Source organism: Fusarium phalaenopsidis, assembly GCF_050370095.1.
Source record: "Fusarium phalaenopsidis strain FUZ10S chromosome Unknown contig_32278, whole genome shotgun sequence".
Classification (NCBI taxonomy): Eukaryota; Fungi; Ascomycota; class Sordariomycetes; order Hypocreales; family Nectriaceae; genus Fusarium; species Fusarium phalaenopsidis.
The window spans coordinates 2870314-2884440 of record NW_028145417.1 but is presented as its reverse complement, the minus strand read 5'-3'; the positions used below and the strand labels follow the sequence as shown (position 1 = coordinate 2884440).

Here is a 14127-nt window from a genome sequence, read left to right as displayed (position 1 = left end):
GATGACTCATGTGGTGCCATTTACCAACCATAAGCATCCTGCCTTTTCAATAAACATGACAATGTGACTCAGCTCCTGCATATCCCACTCAAAACGCCGGTCAAGTTATTAAGCGGCTGGAAAGTATACAGAGATACAACGTTGAGAGTTGTTATATTGATTTGTCATCTAAGATAGTCTATTTGTCAGTACGTGATATTCGCAAGGTCTTGCACGGCGCACACCATCATGATTGCGTGCTATCAGCGTCTATATAGATAGCTACCAGCATGCGTTGCCAATACCTCGATCAAACTCCACTACACCGAGCAACTCCATCAGCATCATGTCTTCCTCAGCCAAAATTCTACTCATCCTAGGCGCCGGCAAGAACATCGGCCATGGCGTTGCGAACAAGTTCAGATCCGCCGGTTATCGAGTCGCCCTTGTATCTCGAAGCGCAGATGACCGAAAGACAAACACAGATGGCGACTTGACCCTCAAGGCGGACCTTAGCAAACCCTCTTCAGTTCCAGCCATCTTTGGGGCAGTCAAAGAGCTGCTTGGTGGACCCCCAAATGTCGTGGTTTACAACGCGGCTGCTCTCACTCCGCCAACAGACCTTCAGAATCCCTTCACGGTCCCGCTCGAAAACTTTGAGCAGGATCTCAGCGTTCTCAACACCAGCGCCTATGTCGCTGCTAGAGAATCTGTTTCTGGTTTCGAAGCCATCTCAGCAGACATCCCTAGAGCTTTCATCTACACCGGCAATGGCCTTGCGGGCGCCACGGCGCCTATTCCTCTCTTCGTCACCCTAGGAACTGGCAAGAGTGCGGCAAGCTACTGGATTGGCTCAGCCTCTGGGTTTTACAAGGAAAAGGGTTACAAGTGAGTCTGGCTTACATCCTATGTTCTTTCGGGTGACTAATTTCTGCAGGTTCTACTACGCTGATGAACGCAACTCCGAGGGAGGAGGTGTTCCATTGGACAAGCTTTCGGGCGTAGGAGCTGGTGAGTTTTACTGGGATCTCGCGGAGAAGAAGCAGGATATCCCATGGTTTGCGACGTTTGTTACTGGGAAGGGTTATGTGCACTTTCCCAACTCGAGCAGGACATAGACTTCGAGGTCGGTTCTCCAGTCATAGAGCCTGTTGCCTATATATTTCTTTCAATGGTTGCAAGTATAACGCCAATGAGCAAGCTCTCGGAAGTGTAAACGATTATGCAGATGAGGTATTACCGTCTCTGAAACATCCGCGATCATAACGACGCGTGTCTTTCCAAACCTCAAGACGCTGTTTCCAAGTTGCAAATGCGCTGTACCTGCATGCCGAGATGCTGTTTTAATTAAGTCGCGGTTTCATGTGGTTGAACAAGATGCTGGTTGGTGGAAACTTGACGATTCAACAAGGACCGTGAAACGGCGGAGCGTGCCATTCCGAAACTTTCTAGGAAACTCTCTTCATCTATATTAGAGATAGTAATATGCAATCGGACCATCGGGCCGCGTGCGACTCCGCTTCTGTGCAACTGCCGCTTACCACTTGCCTTCCCCGGAGCGCCTAGAAGCCTTGTCCGCGGGTTCCGTGGCCTAACGGGGGATGCAGAGCCATTTTAACTTTTTACCGGCCTGTCAACTCCTGAAAGCTTGCCTAAATTGGTAAGCAGACAGGGTTTTGAAACGACGTTGATTGCTTTGTTTGGCTGGCATTAATTTCCTTGAGTTTTAGCCTATTGCTGAACGGGACGATCCCTATTTCGTTGGGCGTCGGCCGTGTAACCTAAGATCAAGTACATAACTTCACGCCATCTACCGACTATTTTGCTATCTTGCAAGCATTTTGTGCGCAGTCACTCCTTAGAATTGTTTTGTCGAGTCCAAGACTCAAAGTTCAACAGCCCAACATGGCTTCACTTTCGTTTCTTCTCTTTGGCCTGGCCGTCCAACTCGTCGCCGGCCAAACACCAGGCAACACACCTGAGGTGCATCCCAGGCTGGATACCTTCCGATGCACTGTTCTCGGTGGCTGCAAGAAGCACACAAACTACATCGTCGTCGAGTCAAGCCAGCACCCGATCCACCAGGCCACAAACAATCTTAGCTGCGGCAACTGGGGAGAGAAGCCAAACAGCACGGTGTGCCCCGATGCTGCATCTTGCGCCAAGAACTGTATCATTGAGGGAGTCCCGGATTATCAAGTCCAGGGAATTAGCACGTCCGGCACTGAGCTCCGCCTCCAGCAGTTGCACAACAACCTGACAGTTTCTCCTCGAGTCTACCTTCTGGATGAGAACAAGCAAGAATACGACATCATGTATCTCACCGGGTCCGAGTTGACCTTTGATGTCGAAATGTCAAAGCTGCCATGTGGCATGAACAGCGCTCTTTACTTCTCCGAGATGCTCAAGGATGGTGGCAAGAGCCTGAGCCCACACAACAAGGCCGGGGCGTACTATGGTACTGGCTACTGCGATGCCCAGTGCTTTGTGACCCCATTCATCAACGGAGTGGTAAGTGGAATATTTCCATTGTGTAATCATGACTAACATGCAACAAGGGTAACATTGATGGCTACGGCTCATGCTGCAATGAGCTCGACATTTGGGAGGCCAATTCTCGAGCTACTCACATTGCCCCTCACCCATGCAACCAAACTGGCCTCTATGAATGCACCGGCGATGAGTGCGGTTCTGAGGGCGTTTGCGACAAGCCCGGCTGTGGATGGAACCCTAACCGCCACAACAACACCGACTACTATGGACGTGGCGGCTCTTTCAAGGTCGATAGCACCCGAAAGTTCACGGTGGTGACCCAGTTCCTAGCCGATAAGAATGGCCACCTCACCGAGCTGCACCGACACTATGTGCAGGATAACAAGATCATCGAGAGCGCAGTCGTGACTCTCCCCGGAGTCCCCAACGTCAACTTCATCAACGACGAATACTGCGTAGCTACCGGTGCCAACGCGTTCACCCGCCTAGGTGGCATGAAAGGCATGGGCGAATCCATGACCCGCGGCATGGTTCTCGTCATGAGTCTCTGGTGGGATGAGGGTGGTTTCATGAACTGGCTTGACCAGGGCGAGGCTGGACCTTGCAACGCCACCGAGGGCAGCCCTGCCAATATTCTCAAGATCCAGCCTAACCCGGAGGTGACTTTCAGCAACATCAAGATTGGAGAGATCAACTCGACCTTCTCTGTAGGCTCGGGGTACAGACGGGATGGGTTTGCAAGGGGATTGGATAAAGGTCATGTGAGACATCACCTTCACCAGCACCAGCGTCGAGGCAGCTTCTAGACGTCGAGGCATTGTATCCAGGGTGGGCTCTTCATTCTGCCCTCATTTTCATTGAACAGTACATGATTTGAGACTTCTTGGAAATACAGCATCGGCTTGAGGCCAACTCTTTTGACTACACACCAAGGCGGCCCAGCTTATACCCATTGACATCTGACGGTTCCCTTGATTCTCTATATAAGTTTCCAGTGTATTTTATCCATTTTCTCAGGGCCCTCAGCCTTATGTGATTTTGTTATCTCACGCTCAGTTGGGTTGGTGATCCTTGCAACTGGCAGATCCCAAGACAGTCGACTGCAGTGACCGCCAAAAAGAACACCCTCTTGGTGAGGAGGCCAGCCAAAACAGCAAAAAAACATACAACAGCGGGGATTCGCTGGTCGTCACCGACCCAACTACTAATCCGCCCCTCACTGGCTTGTCTATGGGAGAGCGGACGGGATCCCGAATTCTCCAGTGGGTATGGTCGTATGTGGGAGAGTGGGGGGCGGAAGCGGCATATGAGTGTGACGCATGGTGTTGGCCAGTTCTAGGGTATCCTTGATGTTTTTTTGGTTACCAACAGAGACCTTCTTCATGGCAGGCACCTGTCGATGTATCTCAACTCAGACATTTATGTGTGCTCATCGATATGACATATTCGAGCGTCACCCATACGACCTAGACCTGGGCATGTCGACCTTGTAAACGCCAAGCGTTCCTCTATGGTGAAAAACAGAACAATGGTGAACGCATGGACAAGTAAGCTCCGATCTACACTCAATTCCATTTCCAGACGGAGTCTGCTAATTCACCCTGATGCAGCTGGCTTCTGAAGCATATGCCAGATGTTCAGCAGCGAGGATCACAGTCTGGCAAAAAAAAAAAATATGACACCTCAAATACTCTCATCGCGCATCTGAGCCTTCAAACTGAGCTTCAGACATCAAACCGCTCGAAAAGACGTAAAAACGTCAAAAAGAAAGGATCATGATCATGCTGGGGATCGAACCCAGAATCTTCTGATTCGTAGTCAGACGCCTTGCCATTGGGCCACACGACCTTGCTTGTGATTCGGCCTCGATATTGCAAACTAATCGTGGGGCTGCGGGGGCTCCAGGAGAGCAAGTTGCCCTTGGTGGAGCAGAAGCGTCGAAACCTCAAGATTCTTGACTTTGGTCATATTCTCCCTACGATAGATGCCATGATTGAACAAGGAGAAGTAGAGATGAATTAAGGTTTAGCAACGCCAGAGCCTATGGAAGGAAGCAAAATCTTACGAGACAGATGATGTGGATACATCTGAAGACGACGATGGCGCCTCTGTGGTCTCTGAGGTGGTGAGAGATGAGATAGGCGGTCTGGTATCCTTAGTTGTAGATGAGGTAGTGGCGATGGTTAGGAGAGTCGAAGTATCAGAAGTAGGCAGCGAGACCGAGGACTTGGTCCTCGCAGACGAAACGGGATAAGGATAACATTTGGAGGCATAGGCAAGACCAGCAACCAACAAAGTCAAGGCGCTTGTGAGAAGCTTAGACGAAACCATTATAGCGGTGTACAGATAGACGAGTGGGGAGTCGAGGTGGGTGAATTCGTCTGCAAAGGTGCGGTTGGGCTCACTCTTAAATACTCGTTCAATATTGTCCTGTTTTCCGATCGTTGGTGGCGCTCTCTTCGGATCCAGCTGCATAAGTCAATCTCCGTACGATAGGAGCATAGAGACTCGGCCGAGGTGCATGGGGCTGTGTGGAGATGCTGCCTTTGCTACGAGATACCCAAGAGCTGGAGGGTGACACGGTTGATCGACCACACACGCAAGTGTCTTGCTAATATTACTGGGCCGCTGCAAGTCTCTCAAGGTTCCGTGATCTTCATGCTGCGGGACGGGAAACAAGCCGAGGACCTGCATGGTACTAGCAGGAGACGGCTTGGCGTGAGAGCCTGTTCCAAGAGGTGAACATGATCTCGTTTCTTTCCCCACCATATTTATTCCTGTCATTACGTCTACTCCTCTCCAGATCTTTACCACTCCCTCCTCTCAGATAACAAACTCGATAGTAAATGGCCAGGCCGGGCTGAGCTCTTGGGAAGAGCCTGGAAGCTCAGGAAAAAGAAACAACGGCAACCACAAATGTTTGCCGCACGCCACCTTTCAATATTTAAAGCAAGTGTTTCAAAGGTTCGATATTAAGGAACCCACAACTCTATTGCCTGAGCCAAACGTTTTCGTGATTTCCCGCCCCACAGGTTGGGCTGGGTGATGAACGTCGGCCAACTCAGATTCCACTAACGCTGTGATCAAGTCAAACACTGTTCTTCTCGTCGTGACAAGATAGTCCTCAAAGTCATTGACGGCGTAAGACTTATTATAATATTTCATCGGTGAATATAATGTCTGTGACAAAAGAGGTAGTGGAGTGAGAATGTCTGCGTCGCTGAGCACCCTGGTTAGTTGCGAGACTCAAGAGTAGGATTGAAGTCATGAACGCGGCATAGACAAGCAATGATCGGCATTATCGGAACATGACGCGGCAACAAAGATATCATGACGTCCCGCTGGTGTCCCGGCTCATGGAGTGTCACGGCAGACATCCATACCGATGCCGCTGCTGTTATCTTTGCCACACGGCCGTGTTTCGGGCCCGATTGAGAAATCCCAAGATCAGCTTGGCATCTCTTATGAGAGCGTCGAATGGCCCTCTCGGTCTGCCAAATAGTCGGGGTGCCGGATAAGACGTAGCTGACTTGGGAGTCACACAATTCTAAGTGAACTGTCTGACTGCATGGGAGTATTGAACTATGGGGTTTTAGATTGACTTCCTGGTCACGCATGTTTGAGAATGCAGTAAAGCTAACTGGATGGCTCAAATAAACTTTCGACTGAGCAGTCAATGCTATTAATGGCGGGTGAAGACAGCTGGTGCTTATTGTGTGGCCCGAGTGCTCGATCCTCATTCAACGAGCCGGACTAGCCACAGCCACTATTAGGTATTTTCCTCACTCCTTTCCATCTTAACTGGGCTCGATAGAATGTGTAGAATGAGACGTTGCAGGCAGAGAGAAGTCTCCCAAAAGTCCAAGAAAGTCGCTCTGAAGAATCCAAATGATGATTCAACGCCTTGCATGCTGAAAACCCATCCCTGAACCCGAATCTGCCCAACCGTGAAAGCCCAGTGTCCTCAACAAGCTGTATAGGCAAGACTGGTCTACACGTAAGCGACACAGCCGCCATTTCTGCATTCACAGATGGCGCCTGTGTGACAGTTGGGTTTATTCTGACAATCGGCATCGGTGGAGCACGAGTTAGGGTCAGGGGGGACAATCGAGGTCGTGGTAGAAGCAACAGATGCCGTAGATGCCTCGCTGCTTGCCGAAGAAGTAGTCGTGATGGTGATCAAAGTCGAGGTATCGGAGGTAGGTAGCGCGGTAGTGGATTCTGTGATGGTGGCTGAAGAACTTGAGTCGGATGGACGACAATTCGCCGCGTGGGCGATGCCGATGATCAGGAAGGTCAAGGCACTTGTGAGGAGCTTGGAGGAAACCATTGTAACGGTGATGGATGCGACAGTGACAGATCGAGTGGAACAAAGAGAAGTCGAACAAGATCCGAGAAGCGGCTGAGCTCTCTTTTTCAACACGTCTTGCGCGTTTCTCCTTATCGTCTGCAGGTGTTAGCTTCGGGAGCTAGCAGGGGGTACGGAGCTGAACCAACAGGTGTGTCTGGGGCAGGCGAACGCTAGAGACTTGGCTGTGGATGGGGGCGACAGGACGCCCAGCACCGGGCTCACTCCCGGCCGGAAGCCCTCTCAACGGCCCTTCCACAAAGTGCTGCAGGCTTCACGCTTTTGATGTCAAGATGAAACTAGGAGAAATTCCAGCAAACGGGCTGCATGACAGCTCGGCGTGGCGTGGCGTGAGCGCCTATTTCGAGCATAACTCCTCCCTTATTCATACTCCATTATCTGGATATACACTCTACGGGATATGCCATTTCTGCTACTATCGTGGCATTAACTTCCAGTCAACTTTCCCCTTTCTACCGCTTTGTCCACCGCTCTGCCTTTGCAAATCATCACTGCCGCCCAGATCAATACCCTGTGACAAGTTAGGGATGGCAAAATCTTACGAGAAATTGCAATTTCCACAACCGTTAGTGGCGCGCCACAATCAATAGTTTCGTTTTCAGACTCCCCACTGACGAGCTCCCCGAACCAAACATTTCATCAACACCAGTTTTAACAGCCAGTCCCACTTCTCCATCTCCCCGTATTAAAATGGACTTTTTGCCTGTGTAGTAAACAGCGGTTAAGTAGATGCGATTTGGTTGCTGACTTGATTTCTAACGGAGCACCTGTGGTGTGAGTCACCGGTGAGCCTGAGGGGGCTATTGATGGCCTGTTTTGTTACTTGCCTTCCAGGCAGCGGGCCAGACAAATTCTTAGATTGGCAATGTGTCAACGGTTTCCGTCTTTGATGTATCGATGGGACGTTGCTGCCTGCAGCTCATGTTCGCGGCTCATATCTATTTTCTCCTCAACTCGAGCTGGTCAAAACTCAGCCAGTATCCAAGCTCATAAAAGAACTGCAGTCTCTCCTTCATGCCGTCGGAGAGCGGTCGCTCTCTGTCCCTCTTGTAGCTGTCAATTCAAAGTAAACATGCAAAGTCTCGACTTCAAGTCCCAAGAAAGAGGGCATCTCTTATACTCTGTTGACCAAATCCTTTGTCTCAGAACGATCCCCGATGATTCTTCACCTCATCACCAAGAACAAGTGCGAGTGAGAATCAAGGAGCTAGAAACAGAATGGACATTCTCCTGTGGTATGCTGGTGGAAATCCTCCCCAACTCGGCACAACAACTAGGCCTAGACGAAGGAGCGCGGGCGTTCCTCAAGCTCTTTGATCGAAGATTTGCACACTCGCTCCGCAAGTGGGAAAGGGTCGATCCATGGTCCACAGACATTGAGGAAGAATTTCTGCACAAGCTCAAGTCAGGGGATCTTCAGGATTTTCTTGGCAGGCTTCGGGCCGAGGAAGACTCCGAAGAAGATGACGACGAGGACAACTGGGATGCAGCTGAGAACGAGGCTTCCCTTGCCGATATGATGCTCAACTACTTTCGGGCTGAAGTTGCGACATATTCCGCTCTACAAAAGCACCAGGGAGACTTAATTCCGCGCCTTTTTACCCAAGTCACTCTCCAAGTGGTCCAACTCAACACCTCTCCCGACGAACAGCAGCAGGATATATGTCTAGTGAAGGGCATCTTGCTCGAATATCTGGAAGGCTTCACCTTATCTTCTCTCAAAGAATCCGCTCCACGTTCCTCATGGCAGAACATTGTAGATCGAGGAATTCGAATAACCCATGTTCTGGGAGACAACAATATTCTCAACACCGACGTTCGGCCCGACAACATGATGGTTGTGCCTCGAGGAAACGGGGAGTACCGAGTCTGCATGATCGATTTCGGCCATTGCAGAATGCGCCGAGAGGACGAGTCTGATCATGATTGGGGGCGGGCAAAGTGGTTTCAAGACGAAGAGGGTGCCATTGGGGTGGTTATGAGGGGGAGTCTAGCCAAGGTTGGATTTCAGCTTCACTATGAAAATTCAGGGAGATATTTAGAGTGGGTGCCCAGTGAGGATGATTAGTAGATACATTGGCCGATACGAACAATTAGGCAAGCTTGCCAAAGACAGTCATTGATTTCCCCTTGATACCCCTACTTAATAACCTCGTGTATCTCAGAAGAGAAGTTTCGGAAGGATGCAGCTAAAGAAAGGGAAAGTAGATCAGGGAATCATAAATACAAACATGATAAAATACGCCGAGAGCTACATGTACCATCCTAATATGTTTCATCCATCTTTCCACTCGTGTTCAGCACGCAGAGCAATCATGTACCTTTACTGCGTGGATAGAACCAGTCACCAAATGTCGACAAGTAATGACCAGCATGACCCGTCTCGCCATCGCCATCTTAAAGATGCTTTCCGCTGAATAAGTGTCTTTCATAAGAAGGAGGCTGGAAAAGGTTTACCTCATAAAAACCCATGTCTCCCAACTCCATCACTTTGCAGGTTTACTGCTTTCACCAGGCCGATCTCCGTTGATTTGACCATAGTTCGGTGCAACGTATCCAGCCAGCGCGCAGATGCAGTGCGTGCCAGGCTGAGGTTTGCAAGGTCGAATCTGACGCGGAGATGTGAGGGAGGCGTTCCTCTTTGCCATAATGAGATTGCTGTCAGCCTTGTGGACCGATGGTTGAAGATTGTGTCTCGTCGTCGTTGAACTCGAGACGAGAGATTCAACCCCCACGTCAGCAGTGGTCCTCTCCTTCTTTATACCTTTCAGCATGCACGTGCCTAAACAGACAGGCTTCATGCCCAGAGCCTGGTCTGAAGTTACCCAAGCACACGAACAGGGCGAACCAACTCTGCGGGGAAGCGTGCGCTTACAGGCAAACGCGCATGTTGTACATTAAGAAAGGCATGCCTTGCAGCTGTTGTGGCGGCCCAATGTCTCGGCGGCTCACTTTAGGCATCAGGCAAGCCGAAGCTGTTGTGTATTTCGTCAATGAGGCGGTTTGGACCAATGGGGCTGGGTCGCCATTGACGAGTAATACGACACCGACAACTTCGGTGTATGCAAGGTCATCCATATGACGCAACCATCATGTTAGTTTTGTACTGTGGTGTCCTATGCTTTGATCTTCGTCCAAACAGGGACCTTTGGATTATCGACGACTTATCGGAGGAGCTTACCCATGTGCCAGCCATTTTGACCATCTGTCACCCGACGTGCACATTCGAAGAGAAGGAGAGCAAGCCAAATTACATAAACAACTTTGCAGCTTGAGTAATAATTCACCAATAAAATATCTTGTTCTGAATGAGCGTGCGGATTAAGGACGTCTAACCCACTAGGTTGTTGAGCTCCCACTACCATCAAGATCTCCCTCATGTCACTCAAGTGCCGCTCTGAGGGCTACGCCACTCAACACCATCCAGGGTTGTAGTCAGAGTGCCAGTCGAAGTCAAATCATTGATCATAACATCAATGTTGGCATGATATCCACCAGGGCTCGTCTTCTTGGTTCCCTTGACAGCTCCCGTCTGACGAATATCGGAGTACCAGTCAAAAGAAAAGTCAGTCAGCTTCTCAACAGACCCCGTCACGCTCTCGTTCCCATTGAGGAAGCTCTTGCCGTCGAGCGAGTAGTTCTCGTACACCGCGCTGACAGTGCCGATCTCGGGTGCCTGGCCCCAGATGATGTTGACCCTGGCCTCGCCGGAAGCCTTGCCGTAGAGTGTGTAAATGCCACCCGCCAATCCAGGTGTGGGAGTCACCTGAGATCCAGGCACATAAGGTACGCCCCAGGGGATAGTATCAGAGTGCTCCTTCACCGGGGCAGGAGGGCTCGGGCTGCGTCTAGTAAAGGTTGCGATGTACATGCGATAGTTGCGCCCACCTTGCTCCTTGGAGGGGTAGCAAGGGAGAGGGTTGGCGCCTCCACAAGAAGGGGAGACGGTGTGAGTCTGCCAAAAGACGAGCTGCCTGCTATCAGGAGACCATCGCGGATCAGCCATACCGTTCCACTCAGGGTCATTGATCGCGCCACTTCCAGGAACGCCGTTGTTATCCCCGTTGATCTTTTGACCATAGTAGTCACCGCGGTCACCGTAAAAGTCGAGCAGATACGGCTGAAAGAACCGACGAAGACCGTTGTTGCGAGTCGATGCTGGGAGGATACCGGCCACAATATCAACCAGAGGCGGAATTCCTCGCATGCCAGCAATAAACATGTTGCGACCACTTCCCCGAGTATCCATGACAGCCATCCACTTGTTATCAGGGGAGAAAGCCAGAGGATCGGCATACTCGGGATGATTGGTAAGACGGCGAACAACTCCGGTTTGAAGATGAACAGCAAAGACATCGTTGTTGCAGCTCTCAATGTTGCTTCCGACATAGGTGAGCTCTGTTCCGTCACCATTGAAGCCGCGAGCCTCGCCAACAGAGATGGCCTGAGGGTTCAAAGAAAGAACCTTGCCCTTGGCGGCAATAGGAGCAACTCCATCAGGGTTATGCAGAATAGTAACCTTTTCCAGGTCATACCGCGGCGCAAGGGGGGTTCCAGTCTTGGGAGAGGGGTTAAATACGAGGCGAGAGAAGTAAGCATACTGACCGATGCTGCCGCCAGCAAAGGTGAAGGAGCTAAACTCGAGATGAACGTTATCCGGGTGCAGTCGCAGCTCACGAATATCACCACTCGGGCCGGAACCGTCGGCAGCAACATTCCAGCGGAGAGGGTAGATATAAGTGTTCTCTGGCTTGCAGCTCTCGCTCGTCAACTGGTTGGTGCCACAGTCGAGAACGTTGTGTCCGATGAGAAGACGTTTGCCATCCTTGAAGGCCTGAGGATAGTCATAATTGACACTGATCCCGACAGCATTCTCCTCAGGAACACCACAAGTGATGCACTTCCAGGGATCTCCGTTGGGAAACGTCTTGCCATCCGTCTTGACGATGATGACCTGCGGGCCAGAGTAGATGCTTCCCGCAGCAGGAGCAGCAGGCGCACCAGTAAAGGTGACCATGGCGATAACATGCTTTCCATCAGGCAAAAAGTCACCAGATTGAAACGTCTCAAAGATACCGTTGGCCAGACATCCCGTTCCGCGAGAGTTGATCTGCTTCGTGCAGGCGCCGACGTCGTCGCTGGGTGAGATGGGAGGAAGAGGTAGTTGCTTGAGGGTGATGGGCTCAGGAGAAGGAGGGTTTGGAACAGGAGCAGGAGGAGTAGCCAAGGCTGCGGCATGAACAGTCTGGGCCACACTACCGCAGAGAATAGCGTAATTGATTGCTTTGCTAAAGAATTGCATCTTGCCGAGAGTGTTCCCTAGACAGAGGGCCTGTAGAACTTGAGAGAGGCCTGTTGAGTGAATATTCCACCAACTTACACGATCCTTCACTCCTATATATACATTTTCTTCTTAGTGCCTATCGTTGGTGTAGTTTATTCTGTCTTGGAAACCATGTGATGCTATACGCGCATACCTCGCTCCTTTCTGAGAGCGCGTACCCCCAAAGGAGTCGGAATTCGGAAAACCCTTGCTAGAGCGACGCTATATACTCCCCAACTCCACCACGTCACACCCGGCCTGACTTATTATTGCCTTACTTGGTATCAGCCCCTGTTCAATAGTTTATCCGTAGCTGAGGTTTTGTACCTGAACATCCCGTCTATGTGCCAAGCCTCTGGCTTCTAGACCCGTTGCCATACAGTTCTCCTGCGGAATGGGAGGCTCGAGGGCATATAGGCTAGCTAGAAGGAAATTGTTTGAGAGCTGTTCGTTTCTAGACCTATGTCATCTATCACAGCAAGTGAGAATCAGAAGTCCTGGAGAGACTACCGAATGAACTATTGGAGATGCCATCACGGCGAGGCGGAAGATACCGCTGACGACAACTTGGCAGGCTTACAAAGATGAAATACATAACAGCAGGGGAAATGATTGGCTCCCTTTACACCGAATCGGCCTCGGTATCCCACCGGACGAGTTTCTTGCATATGCTATGAGCTCACCGCGTACGCCAAGCTTCGTTGAATATCCATGCACACCTTTACCACCTCTTCGGTTAGCCTATTTAGCCGACAACTCTATCCCTCTTCAGTGCAGATGACCCGAGGAATCGTGGGGTAGCTTGCCTGTCCTGATCTTCTCCACATTCACGTTGCTAGCAGAGCGGCGGAATACGGGTCGGAAAACCCTTGTTCAAAAAGTTCCCAGCCACCTCAAGGTAGTATCGTCGTCCCATCTGCTCACGAGGTCACCTTCACCTTCATCGCCAGGGTTACTTCGCGGACCGACCCCATGGGGCTTTCCCCGATCATCCCCACGGGGTGTAGATCCAAACTTGTCTTGGTTAGTGGTGAAAGTCACTCCAAGGGCCCGGTTGAGGACAGTGGTATGGGCTGGTACCCTGCACAACAGGACTCTTTCGCTCGCCAACTCGGCTTATTGGTTAGTGAGGATCCATAGCCACAGGAACGAATTCGACGGCTACAAGGATGTTGTTGTTGGGTTAGAGGTGCCTAATGCTGGGAAACGTTTTCAAAGCCACCATGTCCCAGGTGTTAAACGTTACGATGTTAATTTCCATGAGTCGAGAGACGAAGAGGGATTACTAGTTCTGCTTTCATATGACAAGCCTTGACCCATCTAGAGAGTTTAAAGAAGCAGAAACAGAGCAATCAACTCATAGGCTTGTATCAGAATACTAATTGTTCGTTACTGAATCTTTGAGAGAACAAGCTTTGCTGAATAGGTACCTAGTAGAAGAAATTGGCCTAGGGCTAGCCGGAGCCGGGTTCTAACTTTGGCCGAGTACGAGTCTTCTTGACAGCTTCGACAACTTCGATCCCATTACCCTACAGAATATGTGAATATTGGTGATTCCTCTATATACTACCTGATATGCTCATACAGCAATGTCGCCTCACGTGACAAGGCTAGCTGATACCCCAATTGATGCTTCGGAGAGGGGCAGTCATGGTTTCTCCAGTTCTTAGGTCCAACCAGTTCAACCTTCCATACAACTGTCACAATGTGTTCTTTGTTATAGTTGAAGCCCGGCCCTTGATAGGATAACTGAGCCGGAAGACCGACCATACAACTGTTACATATCGCTCTTCTCCTCAGGTATTCAGCTGCAGGAAGCCAAGTTATGGCCCCTGTTGTGATGGCTTTAACCTTACTGGTTGGCTCGCAACGCTTACTTGTCACAGCTTGCTAGTCAGCAGCCACATTGGAACAACCATCAGGGGACAGAGTAAAACAAGCACGTAAACAGTCGGTAATCAAA

The 14127-nt window shown here is 50.5% G+C and overlaps 4 protein-coding genes and 2 non-coding genes across 6 annotated transcripts; 3 read left to right on the top strand and 3 right to left on the bottom strand.

Moving 5' to 3' along the window:
• Positions 1–325: 325 nt before the first annotated feature.
• On the top strand, positions 326–1097 carry LRP88_01528 (uncharacterized protein; the record flags this gene model as incomplete). The annotated part of the gene is made up of 2 exons (XM_083238208.1): positions 326–867; positions 917–1097. 2 exons carry the CDS (start codon positions 326–328, stop codon positions 1095–1097), a joined length of 723 nt encoding a protein of 240 aa, XP_083106713.1.
• Positions 1098–1884: 787 nt separating this feature from the next.
• LRP88_01527 (endoglucanase I complexed with Epoxybutyl cellobiose) lies at positions 1885–3278 on the top strand (the record flags this gene model as incomplete). Its single annotated transcript, XM_083238207.1, has 2 exons — positions 1885–2487; positions 2538–3278. The coding sequence occupies 2 exons, from the start codon at positions 1885–1887 to the stop codon at positions 3276–3278; spliced, it is 1344 nt and encodes a 447-aa protein (XP_083106712.1).
• Positions 3279–3634: 356 nt separating this feature from the next.
• On the bottom strand, positions 3635–3750 carry LRP88_01526. Its single transcript, XR_014475142.1, has one exon. It is a non-coding gene; the product is annotated as a 5S ribosomal RNA (ribosomal RNA).
• A 498-nt stretch (positions 3751–4248) lies between these two features.
• Positions 4249–4320, bottom strand: LRP88_01525. Its single transcript has one exon. It is a non-coding gene; the product is annotated as a tRNA-Arg (tRNA).
• Positions 4321–8078: 3758 nt separating this feature from the next.
• Positions 8079–8909, top strand: LRP88_01524 (uncharacterized protein; the record flags this gene model as incomplete). The annotated part of the gene is made up of 1 exon (XM_083238206.1): positions 8079–8909. The coding sequence occupies one exon, from the start codon at positions 8079–8081 to the stop codon at positions 8907–8909; it is 831 nt and encodes a 276-aa protein (XP_083106711.1).
• A 1317-nt stretch (positions 8910–10226) lies between these two features.
• LRP88_01523 (TolB family protein) lies at positions 10227–12143 on the bottom strand (the record flags this gene model as incomplete). The annotated part of the gene is made up of 1 exon (XM_083238205.1): positions 10227–12143. The coding sequence occupies one exon, from the start codon at positions 12141–12143 to the stop codon at positions 10227–10229; it is 1917 nt and encodes a 638-aa protein (XP_083106710.1).
• Between the last annotated feature and the right edge of the window lie 1984 nt (positions 12144–14127).